Source organism: Papaver somniferum, unplaced genomic scaffold (assembly GCF_003573695.1).
Source record: "Papaver somniferum cultivar HN1 unplaced genomic scaffold, ASM357369v1 unplaced-scaffold_21, whole genome shotgun sequence".
Classification (NCBI taxonomy): domain Eukaryota; kingdom Viridiplantae; phylum Streptophyta; class Magnoliopsida; order Ranunculales; family Papaveraceae; genus Papaver; species Papaver somniferum.
Genome location: NW_020631041.1, coordinates 13,825,660 through 13,840,863, shown reverse-complemented (window position 1 = coordinate 13,840,863; position 15,204 = coordinate 13,825,660). Strand labels below are relative to the sequence as shown.

General features: G+C 34.2%; 1 protein-coding gene across 1 annotated transcript; it reads right to left on the bottom strand.

Moving 5' to 3' along the window:
* Positions 1-8,166: 8,166 nt before the first annotated feature.
* Positions 8,167-13,515, bottom strand: LOC113340026 (phosphoinositide phosphatase SAC2-like). The gene is made up of 16 exons (XM_026585236.1): positions 13,356-13,515; positions 12,953-13,166; positions 12,500-12,704; positions 12,253-12,406; positions 11,845-12,067; positions 11,480-11,556; positions 11,211-11,398; positions 11,029-11,126; positions 10,775-10,908; positions 10,322-10,691; positions 10,085-10,206; positions 9,883-9,993; positions 9,497-9,640; positions 9,031-9,288; positions 8,757-8,832; positions 8,167-8,567 (listed from the first exon to the last, which is right to left on the bottom strand). Exons 2-16 carry the CDS (start codon positions 13,058-13,060, stop codon positions 8,487-8,489), a joined length of 2,349 nt encoding a protein of 782 aa, XP_026441021.1. The 5' UTR covers positions 13,061-13,166; positions 13,356-13,515; the 3' UTR covers positions 8,167-8,486.
* Between the last annotated feature and the right edge of the window lie 1,689 nt (positions 13,516-15,204).

Below are 15,204 nucleotides of genomic sequence, written 5' to 3'. Positions count from 1 at the left end.
TTGGTCTACTTCTTTGGAACCAGCTTCCCTGAGCTCATTGCTGTTTGTAGTCATGTTACTGGATAAATATAATTTGAAAATTCAAAACTTGTTGTCCTTACAACCAGTTATAAATCATCCTGAAATGAATGAAGGGTCTGAATGAAATGGATCAAAATTTACAGAGGAAATTGGAGTGAAAAGATTACTACGAGATTGAGAAGAGAAAATCCAGAACTTGGTGAGATGTAATTTACGTCGAATGAATCCTCCTTTTATATCTAATCATAATTTTTACTCTTCTGATGATGATGATGATGTAGTCAATATCAATAATAAAAAAGAAAATCCGGGAAATGAAGAGCCGTTAAAAATTCTCCATTTACACAAAAGTGAAAAACTGAAAAATGTCTTGTTAATTTGGACGGCTGGTTTATATTATTTTCCTTCAAGGAATTAGACATTTTTTTTGTGTAGAATCTTCTTCACGGGATACGTCGAAGATGGAGCTCACGACTGTCATAAATTTGATAGGAAAAATAAATATTGTTTCTCCAGTAATTAAAAAGAAAATAAATTGTAAAGAAGTCTAATTAATTTTGCATTGGGATTAGTTAACTTGATTAATCACCTTACACCAACCAAATTACGTTTCGTGCTTAATATTTTATTTTGATTATCTAGGATCAAGACTTTAAATCACGATTGTGATGATTTTAATATCCTGGCCAAGTGTAGCCAACTAAGTGGTTTTACTTGTTCATCAAATTTATTCAACTTATTAAAGTAGACTTCCCGATGACCTCCTAAATTCTTGAAAATTTGTAATATATAGATTTCGATGATTTCAAATATGAAAATCAAGATAATTAAATTAGAGAGAACACAGGAAAAAAACTTACTTTCTTGTAACACTTTTGAAAAGTGTATCGATAAGTTGTAACAGGAACATAATAACCGTGGCAGAAAGTTGAAGTTACGCTACAAATTTATTTCACAAAAATAAACGTGGCGGGAAGATGATACTGACATAAGTACTGTGAAGAAAGTAAACAGTGACCGCTCACACTGTTGACATATAAAACCGTGGCTGAAGCTAAGACTCATATGAAGCTCATTATTTCACTTGTTAAATAGTCCCACATCGCCTAGGGGTCATGTGCTTAATAAGCCTCGAGCAATCCTATCCTTGCAAGTCGGTTTTCGAGATTATTTAGGCCCGAGGATTTCTAACAACGCTATCCCTGTTTCTGTGGCTTCCGTACCACTCCGTCTCCGTCTATGCGTGTCCTTGGTTTTCGTACCACTCCGTCTGTGGCTTCCATGCCACTCGTCCTTGTATCCCTAGGGGTCGTGTGCTAAGCCTCGGGCAATCCTGTCCTTACAAGTCGGTTTTCGAGGTTAGTTAGGTCCGAGGATTTCTAACATCACTCTCAATTTATTTATAAGAAAATAATAAGCATTTATTTTTCAGGAGCATAGCCAGTGCTTCTCCATAGGTTACCCAGTATCGATATGTGTTTGATAAACCCAGAAGAGATGTCGTTCTCTACCGGAAAACATTTGAATTTTTTAATCGTTTTTCATTTATGTCTAGACATTATAAATAAGTTCCAACTGAAAGAGTGTGACGGAAAGTCGTTAAAACAATTGTTATAGTAATCTTAGAAAAGTGTGGTAGAAAATCATTGTAACACCTACTAAAGTGTGGGAAATTCTCATACGTTGATTATCGCAAGGGTGAATATCAAGTTCTTGATATCATCTCCTCTTCCATTTGAATTTCTTGACTCCTGAATCTATCTGATTTTTGATCTTCTAAGTGGTACTCTCTCTCCGCAAGATAGGGGTTTTTTTTGAAAAGAATTTTTATCCAACTTTGTGTTTAAAGGGCATTAATTGTATGCTGATTATTTGGGAAAAAAGAAGTTGTATAATGATCAAAATATATAAAATACGATTAAATCGCATCTTGGGACCTTTGAATCCAACAATTTTAATCAAAAACCATAGACATAAAATCTTTCAGAAACCCTAATTATATAATCTGATATCCCTAATTACTAACTCTTCACAAGATTAACAAAACCCTAATTTTAAACCCCTTTAATCTAATATTTTAACTGCAAAATGTATTATTACTCGGCATAAGTGTTTTACAGTTATGTGTCTAAGGATTCTAAGATTAATATACAGTAAAAACTCCAATATTAATAAACTCTATATATTAATAAAAAATCATATTCCCAACTTGGGCCAGTTGCAAATAATAATAACCTCCATATTTTAATATTAATAGATTTTTTTAGTCCCGCCATAAGGAATTTGCCTCCATATATTGATATAATTGTCACTATTGAAAATTTATAGATGTTGCTACATAGATGTTGTTAATATATATATAGATGTTGTTACATCAAAATTTAAGATAAACTAAAATACTTATCTATAGTCGTTTGAGAAAAGGATGTAACTTTTTGGATTGTTATCATATCTTTTGATTTGTGGATGCATAAAACCTCATTACCATGTGCACCTTCTTGTTGAAGCCAAAACATTTCCAACTTTTAGAGCATGTTTAAATCTTCTTGGCATGAAACTTTATATATCTTTGTATACTACCATCATCAGGATTATCCCTCTCTGTTTCTTGTCTAATTCCATCGATGATTTCTTCTTGTTGCTCATTTGGATGATTAAGGAAGACATTCACATCCATTATCATTAACATACAGTAGAACCTCCATATATTGATACTCCATAAATTAGTAATAACTTCTCCGGTTTAATATTAATGATTTTTTCCAGTTCCGCCTTAAAGAATTTACCTCCAAATAGTAATAATCAATATTATATTAAAAAATATATATTTAGGTACATTAAATTTATGATTTGCCAAGCAAAATACTTATTTATAGTTGTTTGAGAAATAAGTAATTTTTTGGATTACTACAACATCTTTTAACTTGCGGATGCGTAATATTTCATCAACATACACCTTCTTGTTGAAGCCAAAATATTTCCAACTTGTCGAGCATGTTTAAAGCTTCCAAGCTTCTTGGAACTACAAATTCCAAGATATATACATGCACTTGTGTATTGGAACTACAAAAATGTATATACATCATCTAAATACAACTACATTACACATACATTGAACTTAAATTTTTATATTTTTTATGGGTACCTCTTTATATTAATAACCTCTCTATATTAATAATTTTGTGGATGCCGAAAAGTATTAATATAGAGAGGTTCTACTGTACTTTGAATTAGAAGGAAAAATATCATTTTTTTTTGGCATACCTTCCTATATTAATAAACTCCATATATTAATAATTTTATGAAGTCCCAAGACTATTAATGTATGGAGTTTTTACTGTAATCACATAAAAACCAATCACAGTCTAGTTAAGTATGAGACCCGTACGCATACTAGCCAGACTGCACAACAAGTGTGCAATGTGATTTACATAAAACCTAGTAATATGGAGGAGACTAAAGTCTTGATTCTTCAAGCGAGAAATATGATGCTTCAAAGGATGTCTTGATAATTTCCCAAACCGGCTTGTTTACAATTGATTGCATCCCCCTCATTTATCACACCAGTAAGAATAAGACTTTTCTTCAATTTTATTTCCAAACCACATACCTTTGTCTCGTCCATCAGAGAAGAAGTTGTATCAAAATCAGTCTGGTATTCGTATTTTTGTAACGGAAAATCCTGAATAATCTTCCACATGAATAACAAAATGATATTTCATCCAACATAATCTATTTTTTCTATTCTTCATTCTACTAATTTGGATCGATGAGATTGTTGAGAAAATATTTAAAGAAAACTTTGTTGTAAAATATCCATTGTACATAATGAAATAACATATGGCATCTAGTAGGCATTGATAAAACTTATTGAAATCAAACAAGAAAAACATAAATTTTAAAACCAAATATTGTAAGAACACAATACTTTTATTAAAAAAAGAAAACAACATGCTACTATTTCTTACATTTGCTCGATGAATCTGAAATCTCAGGTCCAAAAACAAATAAATCTAGATTAAAACAGTAAAAATATGGAAGAAAGATAATGGAGAAAAAATATGATTTTTTTTTTCTGTATAACCAGTTATGCAAAAGCGAGGAAATCAAGATATTGTAACACTATGCAAAAAAATCAATAAAAAAGCACTACAAAACAAGTAGCTTCTAGAGACCGCTGTTTTTTCAAAACCCTCCCTAAAGAGGGTTATTTGGGACGCTCACAGACTGCACATCCCTATCAGTCATCGGAATACTTAAACTAAGGCAACAACATGACCGTCCCTAAAAGAAATGACGACCAAATAGTATTAGTGACGGTGAAACAGAGGACGGCAAGAAACCGTCCCTAATATCTTCTTGGGACGGATTTCGGCCTCTTGGGACGCTTCTGTTTTATAGTGAAGGTTGCTCTCTCCATTTAAAAAAAGAAATATGCTCATCTTTATCCCAAGGTTTAAGAAACGCAGCCCCTATAATAATTTGTATTCCTAATTCACACTTTCACTCGGAATACATGATATTCAAAAAGAAAATACATATTTATCTATATGCACTTAAGATGTATAAAGTATTCCCTCCACCTAAGTCATATAGGTGGAGGGTTATTTAGATTAATAAAATATACGGGTACCCTAAAAATCATTTCCTTATTGACCAAAATGAGAAGTATAAAATTTGTTTTTCCTGTAATACTACGACGGAACCTCGATAAATTAATTATTTCACTAAAACAATAAATTTCTCTGTGCCCAACTAGGAATGTATAAGCTAAATTTTAAATTCATAAGTTAACAAATTCGGTAAAATAATAATTTTTATTGGTCACGGTGTCATTATTTTATCGAAACTTTACTGTTTTATCATAAATAGGGGTATATGAAAAATGCCATCTACGAATTTGAACACAGATAGATTTTTTATTTATTTTTTGAACATAAACTCACATAGATAACAAGAAGCTCATTCTACATAACCACATGCTGGCTAATATAAGGCCCTACAAAATTTTGTTCCCACCTAGGTGATGGAATGAAGGGTGTCAACAAAGGGTGAAATTATAAATTACTATCATTAGTTAAAATTATTTTTCCATCCTTATCCATAATGTTTCCAAACATTTTTGTTTGTCTCAAAACCAATCATAAATTGGAAATCTTTTTTTCAATTATTTTTTTTCTTATTTGAAAATTTGGAAAACTTTTGGCTTCTAATACAATCGACGGATAAGAACATCAACCAGGAATTAGCTTATGTTCTTTTTTTTTGGCCTGATTGTTCTTGATCCATGAAGAACGTCAATTAAGAGTAGGCATATCTTCTTATTATTAGTAACTAATTAATCACAATCGCCGGATACAATCCTCAACAAGTGCCAATTGATAAAAAATTCAAAAGTACTAAATCTTTGCATAGAAATACTTGCATAATCGGCGGATAAGGTTTCGCACATCTTTCGATTATGAAAACTCAAATTCAAGAGTTTTTCTATAAAAACATTTTTTCCATAATCATCTAATATAAGCACACTTATCATCCTATTGTAAGCTAACCTCACATTTTCCTTAAATTTTATGCTCATAACTTCTATGTCCGGCATTAGAGTGACTTCTCTATTTTTTCCGTTAAACTCGTATTTTCATTATCTACAAGATAGAGATAATAATTCATTTATTTGGACAATTTGAAGTTGGTATTGAATCCATCTTCGCATAGTATTTTACATCCTTGGATCCAAAAATAATTGGAACTTTATCCAAATACACAAATCATTATCTCTTTTTTGTATATACTAAAATACAGGTTTAATGTAAAAAGAATTAGGTCACTCCAATGTGGGACAAAAAACTTATGAGCAAATATTCGAGTAATTGTTAGGTTTACAATCGAATGATAATTGCATTTATATCAACCGATACCGGAAAATTAAACAGTTGACCTTGATTTGTTTGCAATTTGGACGCTTGGATACCCTTATTCACCGATTATGGACGTACTTTTATGTATAACCCAATTCTTTTTAAGTTTTATCCATCGACACTTGTGAAGATTCTACATCTGTTGATTGTGATTGATCTGCCATAAGAGCAAGTCTTATAGTGGAATCCAACCTATTGCAAGTGTGGAAAAACCATGGAATGTCAAGTCTAGTGGCTTTCAAGTTGGGGTCTTCCACAGAAAATCCAAGCAGGGTTCCATGAATTGATGGAAGGGTCCGTGGAATCCATGGAAACGCTAAGTTGAATAGCGCAGTAAAAGACAAGAAACGCTATTAAGAATAGCACAAAAAAACGCTATTCTTAATAGCACTCAGTGAATGGCGTTTTTTTTTATCTGTAGATTTAAAATGAGTTGTTGAAATCTAACGGTTGAGAAAAAAACGCTATTCTTAATAGCACTGAGTGCTATTCTTAGTAGCGTTTTTTTTTGTGTTATTCTTAATAGCGTTTTTATTTTGTGCTATTAAGAATAGCGTTTTCACTATTCCACCACTACACTTGCACTTCCATCCATAATTCCAAATGCTGAGGTGGCGTGGAAGATGGAAGATGTAACTCTTCCACCATAAGACTTGCTCTAAAAAGGAAGAACATATTCCAATTCTTGGTTGATGTTCTTCATGATCTATAACAAATGGCCATAAAAAAATAGAACATATGACGATTCTTAGTGTTTTTCTTTACGTATCGAGAACATCAAAAAGAATCGGTCATCGTGAATATGGCTTTTATCGTCCGATTATTTTTGAACCTAGAAAATCCCCAAAAAAAAGAAGAAAAAAAAAACTTTCATATCAAAAATATTCAAAATATTCATATTTTGACTATCGATCAACACTAGTTAATTTCACACCTAACAATTATGTTAACTAACACTAATTAAACAAGGATATATATTAGCCGTTAATAAAAATTGGTGGATAAGGGTTTGTCAACATTACTAAAAACTGATCCTGTTTTAACTTATTGGGTATAACATGGAGGGAGGAAAGGAGTACTAAAAATATATACACCATTTATTCCCCAAAATGCAGAAAAATCTATCTTTTTTTGACATATCCATAAAAAAGTTACACCTTTTTTTAAGCATAAAATATATTTAAATTAATAGAAAATAATTTCCTGATTGACTGCAATCAGCAATGTGATCTGCCAGTCCATCCTTTGCCTGGTTTCCTTCCTTATTGGTGTACTGATCTCTCTCGTATGCCCCTTTCTGTTCAGCTAACCCGTCTGCCGCATTCACTCCTGTGTTTCCATTTCTTTTTACTTGACCATTCTTGAAATCCACACCATCCTCTCCATCTCTATTTGCAGTTACCAACCCATTTGCGACATGTGCCCCAGTCACTACAGTCCCGCCTTGCTGTTCGTTAGCCGCCTCATGTGGCTGATCAGATGCACCCACCCCTTGATTGTAGCTTGAAACTCCTAAAGCCATATCTCTGTATACATGTGTTTAGCCAGTATTTAGTCTGAGTACTTATAAGTTTATCAACTATTTACAAGAAAAACAGGAAAAAGAAGTATGTGCACGACTACTTACCTGCAAATGACAACATAATGATACCAGTGAAGGCAATGCTGATGAACAAACTTGTTCTTGCCATGACGGTGAATGAATGATGTTTTAAAATCTGTGATTGAAGATGATAAACCAATGGATATACGATGTGTCGATGTCTATTTAATGGATTCGAATGATTAAACGTTGATCCCATTTTCAGAACGTATAGTATACGCACAACTAATCTTTTCTAAAAGAGATTAAGAAGATTTGATCTGATATAAAAAGAGATTCGAACAAATTTTTATTAGAATTTCTTGGTTAAGACATATAAGATGGAAATGTTCATGTACTGCACGTTTTTCTTCAAACAGGTGAACTTGCTTGGCAGTCTGGATGGGGACTGTGCCTTCTCATTAAGTGTCTGGAGCGTATCCGGGCTGGCTAATTAAGCTAACTTCAGGTTTGCCAAATTGAAAATTATGTTGTCATAGGATGCCTGGTTGAAGAAATACAGCTATTCCCTTCCGGCTTTAACTGAAATGGCAAAGGTAAAATTTGATGCCATCCACAAGAAGTCGGAATCAAAACAATCTTGCAATCACCAGCAATTTTAAACATTTTTTTATTCACGGTACGTAACGGAATGAAACAAGATTTTCTACTGTATAAGTGGAGCCTCATCAAGTCGAGAAGAATGTGCAAGTATTTACAAGAACTTTGAACTCCATACTACATGGAACATTTTTTGTGATATTTACACATGGTAGAAAAAGAAAGAGATGTATTAGAAAGACTGCCGGTTCCAGTGTTTTTATTCATTATTTCACCCTTTTTCAATCTCTGTACACGGCTTTTTTCTTCTTCTGGAAATGGCATTCTTGGAATCGAGTGAATCATAGTGTGGTCAAAGACAAGGAATGTATCGTTTTAGAGAAAACTTATGCGCCTTCATTTTGTCAGCGTGGCATATCTAATGTGTCTCCATAGGTAACCCAGTACCAATATGCGTATGAAAGACCCAGGCCTGCTGTCATTTTCTGCCAGAAGAAAACAATTGAAACGCTTTAATCAATTGTCAGTTTTAGCTAAACAGCTCGGTTTCCTTCATTTCTCAGTTTGAAGCTCAAGCATTGGAGTACGCGTTGTCTTTGACAATGTGTAGAGATTAGTATTTTCAAATGGGTGTGAAAAGAACTTGGAAGGAGGAAAAATGTGGGTTACTCGACCTGAATTATGGAGTCATTCTCTCTCGGAACTGCCACAGTTTCACCTCTTAGTACATTTATATCAAAATCTTCATACCTACAGACATTTAGCTTAGAAACGTGAGTCATCACCAGTACCGTAGACCAGCGGACTGCAGGGTTCAATATATTAACTTGATATCAGACCTTAAGACAATTCTAAACCATATGGACTCCCACAACTGAGAAATAGAAACTCCTTACAAGAATATACACGAAGCAATATGTTGGTTGATCAAATAAATGATAAAATTACCTCTCACTTAGGTTTCCTGTGCACGAAGTTTCGACAGAAGAACAGTAGCCGTCAGGCCTGTCACTAGCAAAATCTGGCCAGTCTGGCTGATCAAATAAGTGATGAGGATACCTCTCGTGTAGGTCTCCCGCATACGAATTTTCAGATCGGGGAGTACCAAAATCGAAGCAGTTATGCGAGTCTTTGTTCTCGTAGAAATGAATCCTACTGCTTAGCATGTCAGTGTAAAGCTGCTTGGTAGTCATCGAGGGAGCACACCTAAAGAAACACAACATAAAATTCAAAACCAAAAGTTCGAATACCTGAATCGCCAAACACATTTTGTTAACCAGCACCAGATAAAATGTGCAATGAGATATTGGATGGTATGGCTGTATGTACATAAGCAAGGGATCCTTATATCTTGTCTTCGGTTATTCTAGACATTGACTATGGAAATCAAATAAATGAAGATTATACTACAAACCTGGAAGTTGAGCATTCAGGTGCAGAATCATCAAAACGAAGACTGCTCTCCCCTTCATATCTTTGCGCAAATATTGTGGCCAACATTGGATTATCACTTGCGCTAACAAGGTTACCAGCTGATGCGGATCTTTGAAAAGATAGCCTAAAGCAGAAAAAAAGTATAATAGATTCAAGATTGCACACCAAAACTAAGCGGAAGAAAATCTATTTTCAGTGGGTTCAGGTAATCAGAGAAATGACAATTATAAAAAGTCCCACTCTCCCCCCCCCCCAAAAAAAAAAAATTTATTTTATTAATGAAGCAGATTAAATTCTCGTTTTTACCACTAAATTTCATAAAAGAAGCCTATGTATATCATCAATAATATCCAAACATCCGTGTACCTGGCGTTTTCATCAAAAGAATCATTGCGCATCCCAACATTGAAATGCTGATCTGCATCTAGCTCCCAAAGTGCAGGCCTACCCTGTCGTGGCTGGAAATATCCCAAGAATCTGTTTTGCAGTGTATTTCATAATATGAGTATATACCTGATACAATAAAATTATGGAGTAAAGCACAATGGTGAACCAGGTGGCGACGTACATGTTAATCGCATCTTGCTTCTCAGCATCTGTGTAAGCATTGCTCAAGTAACGTTGAAATGACCTGACTATGTCTTGGGTATGGACAGCTGCTTTCCCGCGGCCTCTTCTAAACCAAAATATCTATGCAGCATCCAAAAAATTGCAGTTACAATAATCACTTCTGGGCACTAACATGAATCCAAATTGCGCACACAAGTAGTAATCAAATTTGTAAACATGAAAATGAAGTAGTTACCTTGCAATGAGCAAGAGATCCACCATACTGGAGAGAAAGTATGTCGCCCATCATCTCATATAGCTCCATCAAATCAACACCCAAAGGGTCATCATGCCCGATCTTTGGTCTATTGATCAACCCCAAAGCATTAAGTTGATAACCAAGAGCAGCCAAGCCATATGAATACTGCGCAACATTTGTGCGGTCCAAGCAATCAATGCAATTGGTCCGGAGGACACCTTTTTGTAGCTTGGGTTGCTTAATCAAGTGGTTCTCATTATCTTCATTAGGTACCGAATTTGGCTTTAATTGTGAATGGAAGAATCCTGTCATTCTCAGTGAATATTCAGTCACTCCGCTAAGTGATTCCAGCACATTTGCTCCTTTACTGAAAAATAAAAAAGTTACGAAAAATTAATATAGCGACGACTACAAACTATTTCAAAGCAAGAGATCAAGAGAGAGTAAGACCTTTTAGAAAGTTTATGGAGATCCAAGTGAAAGAATCTCAGACGATTTTCAAAGGACAGATCTTTGTTAATAACTTCAGTTGCATAAGAAAACCTTCCTCGAAGTATGGACTCTCGAGGTTTCTTTTCACGCGCCTGTTATATCAACCATAAATGTGAATGTCTTATAAGGTTATCATTGAATCTGAAATACAGTTTATCTACGCACAGAACAGATTAAGTGCAACACTCCACAATAAATATTGTACGACCTACCTTAATCAAATTTAATATGATTATCGGTTTTCCATATCTTGTCACTAGATTATCAAAATGAAGCCTGGTAGCCTTATAGTTTCTGTCACGTCTTGACACTAAAAGATAACAGATATATTAATACAAAAGAATTGTTGTGCGTACAAACTTGTAGACTACAATTTCACGTATCCGACACTTACATTTGATCTTAGGTTTAGCAATTAAGGGTGAAGTTTCCTGCGACCAGAAAAGGGGAATAGAGCCACGATGCTGTACAACAGAACTTATTTCCACTGGATATCCTTCAGGGAGATCCTCAAACACAATCTGCTCAGTCTCAACATCATTAGCTACTCTTCCTTTCTCGTCCACACCACGTTTACGGTACCTTCACAAGAGAAGGAGATAATTAGAAAATAAAAGAAGCCTCTTAATTTGATACTTAACACTAATGGCATATTATTCAAACCTTGTGCCAGCATAGTGACGAGAGCGCCTAGAAATGAGTGTCAAGTAAAAGTCCCTGCCAGAAACTGAAAGTTTTTCCTGAAACCAAAGACATATGCAGCTAACTATTAGGAATTGAACATTTATGTACAAACAGCAGGTGGAACATCTGCACAACTGTTTTGGACGTCCAAAAAAAATCTGATTTTTCCGTGTTCAGCATGGAAATGTACATGTGTAGAATATAGCTGAGAGCACATATAAGCATATTACATTTCAACGGGAATCATTACAAATGAATTTTACTAAATAATTCGATCAACGTTAACTAGTACTGCGATGTATATATCTCTATAACATACTCGGGTAAACCCATCCAAGTTATACCTGTTTGAAGAAGCCATATACTAATGCCACGGTCCAAAGCGTGTTTTCTAGATTATGCCTGATTCCACGCGTCAAGAACTCATTCCAGACGAACATATTTTCATAGATATCTGGCCCTGTCTGAGCATCACACAAGTTCTTTTGAAGACTACGCATAACATGGTATGAGTAGCTGAAAAAGAAGTCCTTTGTAAGGTCTATTGAGCATAGAAGCTTCTTGTATCTATGTCATGAACAGGTAAACAAAAAAAACAGAAAATCCATAAATACCAATTGGCAGAAGTAAAGTTATATTTACCCTCACAACAGCTAGCATGAGAATGACGAACCGAGTAACCAAAATTTATATGGTCTCCGTTCATAAGTACCAGCAAAAAAGTAAATATAAGCGCGGAATGAGCAAAGTACCTGTTTTCATTTTTATCGGTCTGCACACTATGATATGGAATTGGAATCATCTCGCTCTTGCTGATTGCATATATTACATGACCATCAATTACACCAATCTGCTTTCGTTTCGTGATAATCAACATGTAATATGGCCCCAAGAATTTAATGAATCCTGCAACAAAAACAAATCCAAAAAGGTTGTTTATGAATTATAACAATCCACTTGGTAAACAGTACATCACACGTTAAATTTGTTTCACCATACCAATAATTCCGTAACAAGTAGTGACCAGTTTAAGCCCACCATTCCTTACATTCCCTTCCCGTAAACGCGTCAACAGATCGAAACATTCAGCTTCGGAATACGTAGTTGCATCTTCAACAATGTTTAGCTCATTAGGTTCTGATCGGTTAATCTTCATTATTCTCCAAATTGTCTTACTCTTGTTTCTACCAACCATATAAAATCTCTGCCACCAACACAATAACAAAGCCATGGATTCATAAGCAAAAAATCGAAACCTTTCAGTTCTATGAAGCATTATATCATTCAATTTGAGTGCAATTTTGAGCAAAACTGGAACTTTAAAGAAAAATCATATAATAAAGCTGAAAAGAACAAAAGGGTTATTAATCATTAAAATTATAACTTAATAAGACAAAAATATGTTCTTTTTAATATAAAAACGAACCCAAAAAGGTTGAATTTTCTTTTTACCGATTGAGTTTCATAAAGTCTGAAATTCATCAAAAATGAATCTTTTGGATCCAGTTGGTCTAGTTCTTCAGAACCACCAGCTTTCTTGAGCTCATAATCTCCAGTCATGGTGATATTCTTGAGAATAATTTCAAAGAATATGAATTAATCAATCAATATTAATCTGCTTCTTCTTCTTCTGAGCAATATCAAGCTCAACATTTTCCTCCCATCACTAGAAAAAAATCAACAATTTTTTTACTTGCAATCAATCTTGAAGAAACCCACAATTCTAAATAGATAACACACAGAATTCTGCTAATAAAACACAGAGATTTTAATTGAATAAAGGGTCTAAAATTAATCAAAATACACAGAGGAAATTGGAAAGAAAAACCAAAACTTGGTGAGATATATTTTTTACCTTGAACAAATCCTCCTTTTATATCTAGTCATAATTTCCATTCTTCTTCTGATGATGATGAAGATGTAGTCAACACCAACAAGAAGATAAGGAAGAAAAACCCCGGGAAATGAAGAGCTGTTAAAAGGAAAAATTCAAGTCTTTTTACAGAGAGTGAAAAGACTTCAAAAGTCTGCTATTTTGGACGGCAGGTTTATATTATTTTTAGAAGAGTAGTCGTATTCTTTTTTTCGGTACAAGTCTCGGTTTTTTTCTCGGTGTGTTTAGTAAAATGGATGCATTTAAAACAAAGTAATTATAAATGTTTAATTTTTGGATTGGTATCAGTCCTAATAAAAACAGTACATACCGTTAGTGGTAATGGGTAATTTGCTAGTTTAAATGTTTTAGGACGATGAAAGCTATTGAGGTACTAAATCCATATACAACAAAATAGTATATACCATTAGATTGGTATACCATCTATATCAGTTGGGTATACCAACATTACTTTTCGACTTGGAAGTTTTATCGCAATATTGTTAACGAGATCAATTTATCGGGAAATGCACAACACCCCCATTCAGGGACGGATTCAAAAAGGATAAATTTCATTTTAAGGCCCGGACTAGAAGCATATCTAATGTATATCCCCATGTGAAGAGTTTGGAGGTAATTGAATAATTCTAGCTTTCATTATCTTAATGTCGCACAAGTATTTGTCTAATCAACCGCCTAATCCTATGGACGTTTGTGTCTACAATCTTCTTCCATGATATTTCGAAGATAGACGTGGACCTCACGATTGCAGAAATTTGGTGGAAATTGGAAAATAAAATCGTGTTTCTCTAGTAAGCATAAAATTCATTTGTGATAAGGGAAGTACGCCTTAATCAAAGAATAATCAAGTTTGCATTAGGATTAATTAACTTGATTAATTACCTTACACCAGCCAAACATATCACATTTCGAGTTTACTATTTTATTTTGATCATCCGTTAAGGTCAACATCAAGATTACTTCTACCCTGGCTTGCTGCTGGCATCAAGTGGTTTTACTTGTTCATCAAACCTATTTAACTTATTATAGAAGACTTCACAATGGCCTCCAAAATTCTTGAAATTAATCTCCAGTTTTATGGTTACATAATAGTTTGAAAGTATACCATGTTAAACCATGGTCACAGAGGTGTAAAACGTGCCGGTCCGGCACATCCCACGAAGTCACGTGCTTAGCGTGTTGTGATGGGCTGTGCCAGAGATTCAGACGTGCTATGTTGTGTCGTGTTAAATGGCGTGCCCTGTTGTGTTGTGCCACAAAAATAGCCGTGTTGTGCGGTGCTATGTTGTGCTAGCACATTTATTTTATGTTTTCTAAAGTAAATATCTTTCTGTTGGTATATGTATTATTACAAAATAAATTAGCATAATGAAAATAAAATGTCAAAAACTGGCTAAAACAACGATTTTTTTTGTTACATATGCATCAAATGTGATGTATTATGTAATATTTTATGCATGATATGGCGTGCTTTCATCTCGTGTCGTGTTGTGCTGTGCCGCGTGTTGTGCCGTGCTGATGTGCCTATTTATCTGGCACATCACAACACATTAAGCTAACATGTTGTGCCTGTACTGAGCTCGAATTTTAACGTGCTGTGTTGTGCCATAAACGTGTTGACCCGATCTAATTTTATTATAAGAGAATGACCTTATAATAAATAAAAACATAACATCAATAAATTTACAATTATCAAAATGTGAAAAAAATTACTTAGAACGTAGAATACCAATTTCCCTTCTTACCTAAATAAAGATAATTTTAGGTTTCTTGATCCCCAAATAAGACTTTAAAAGTCGTTTCTCGACTC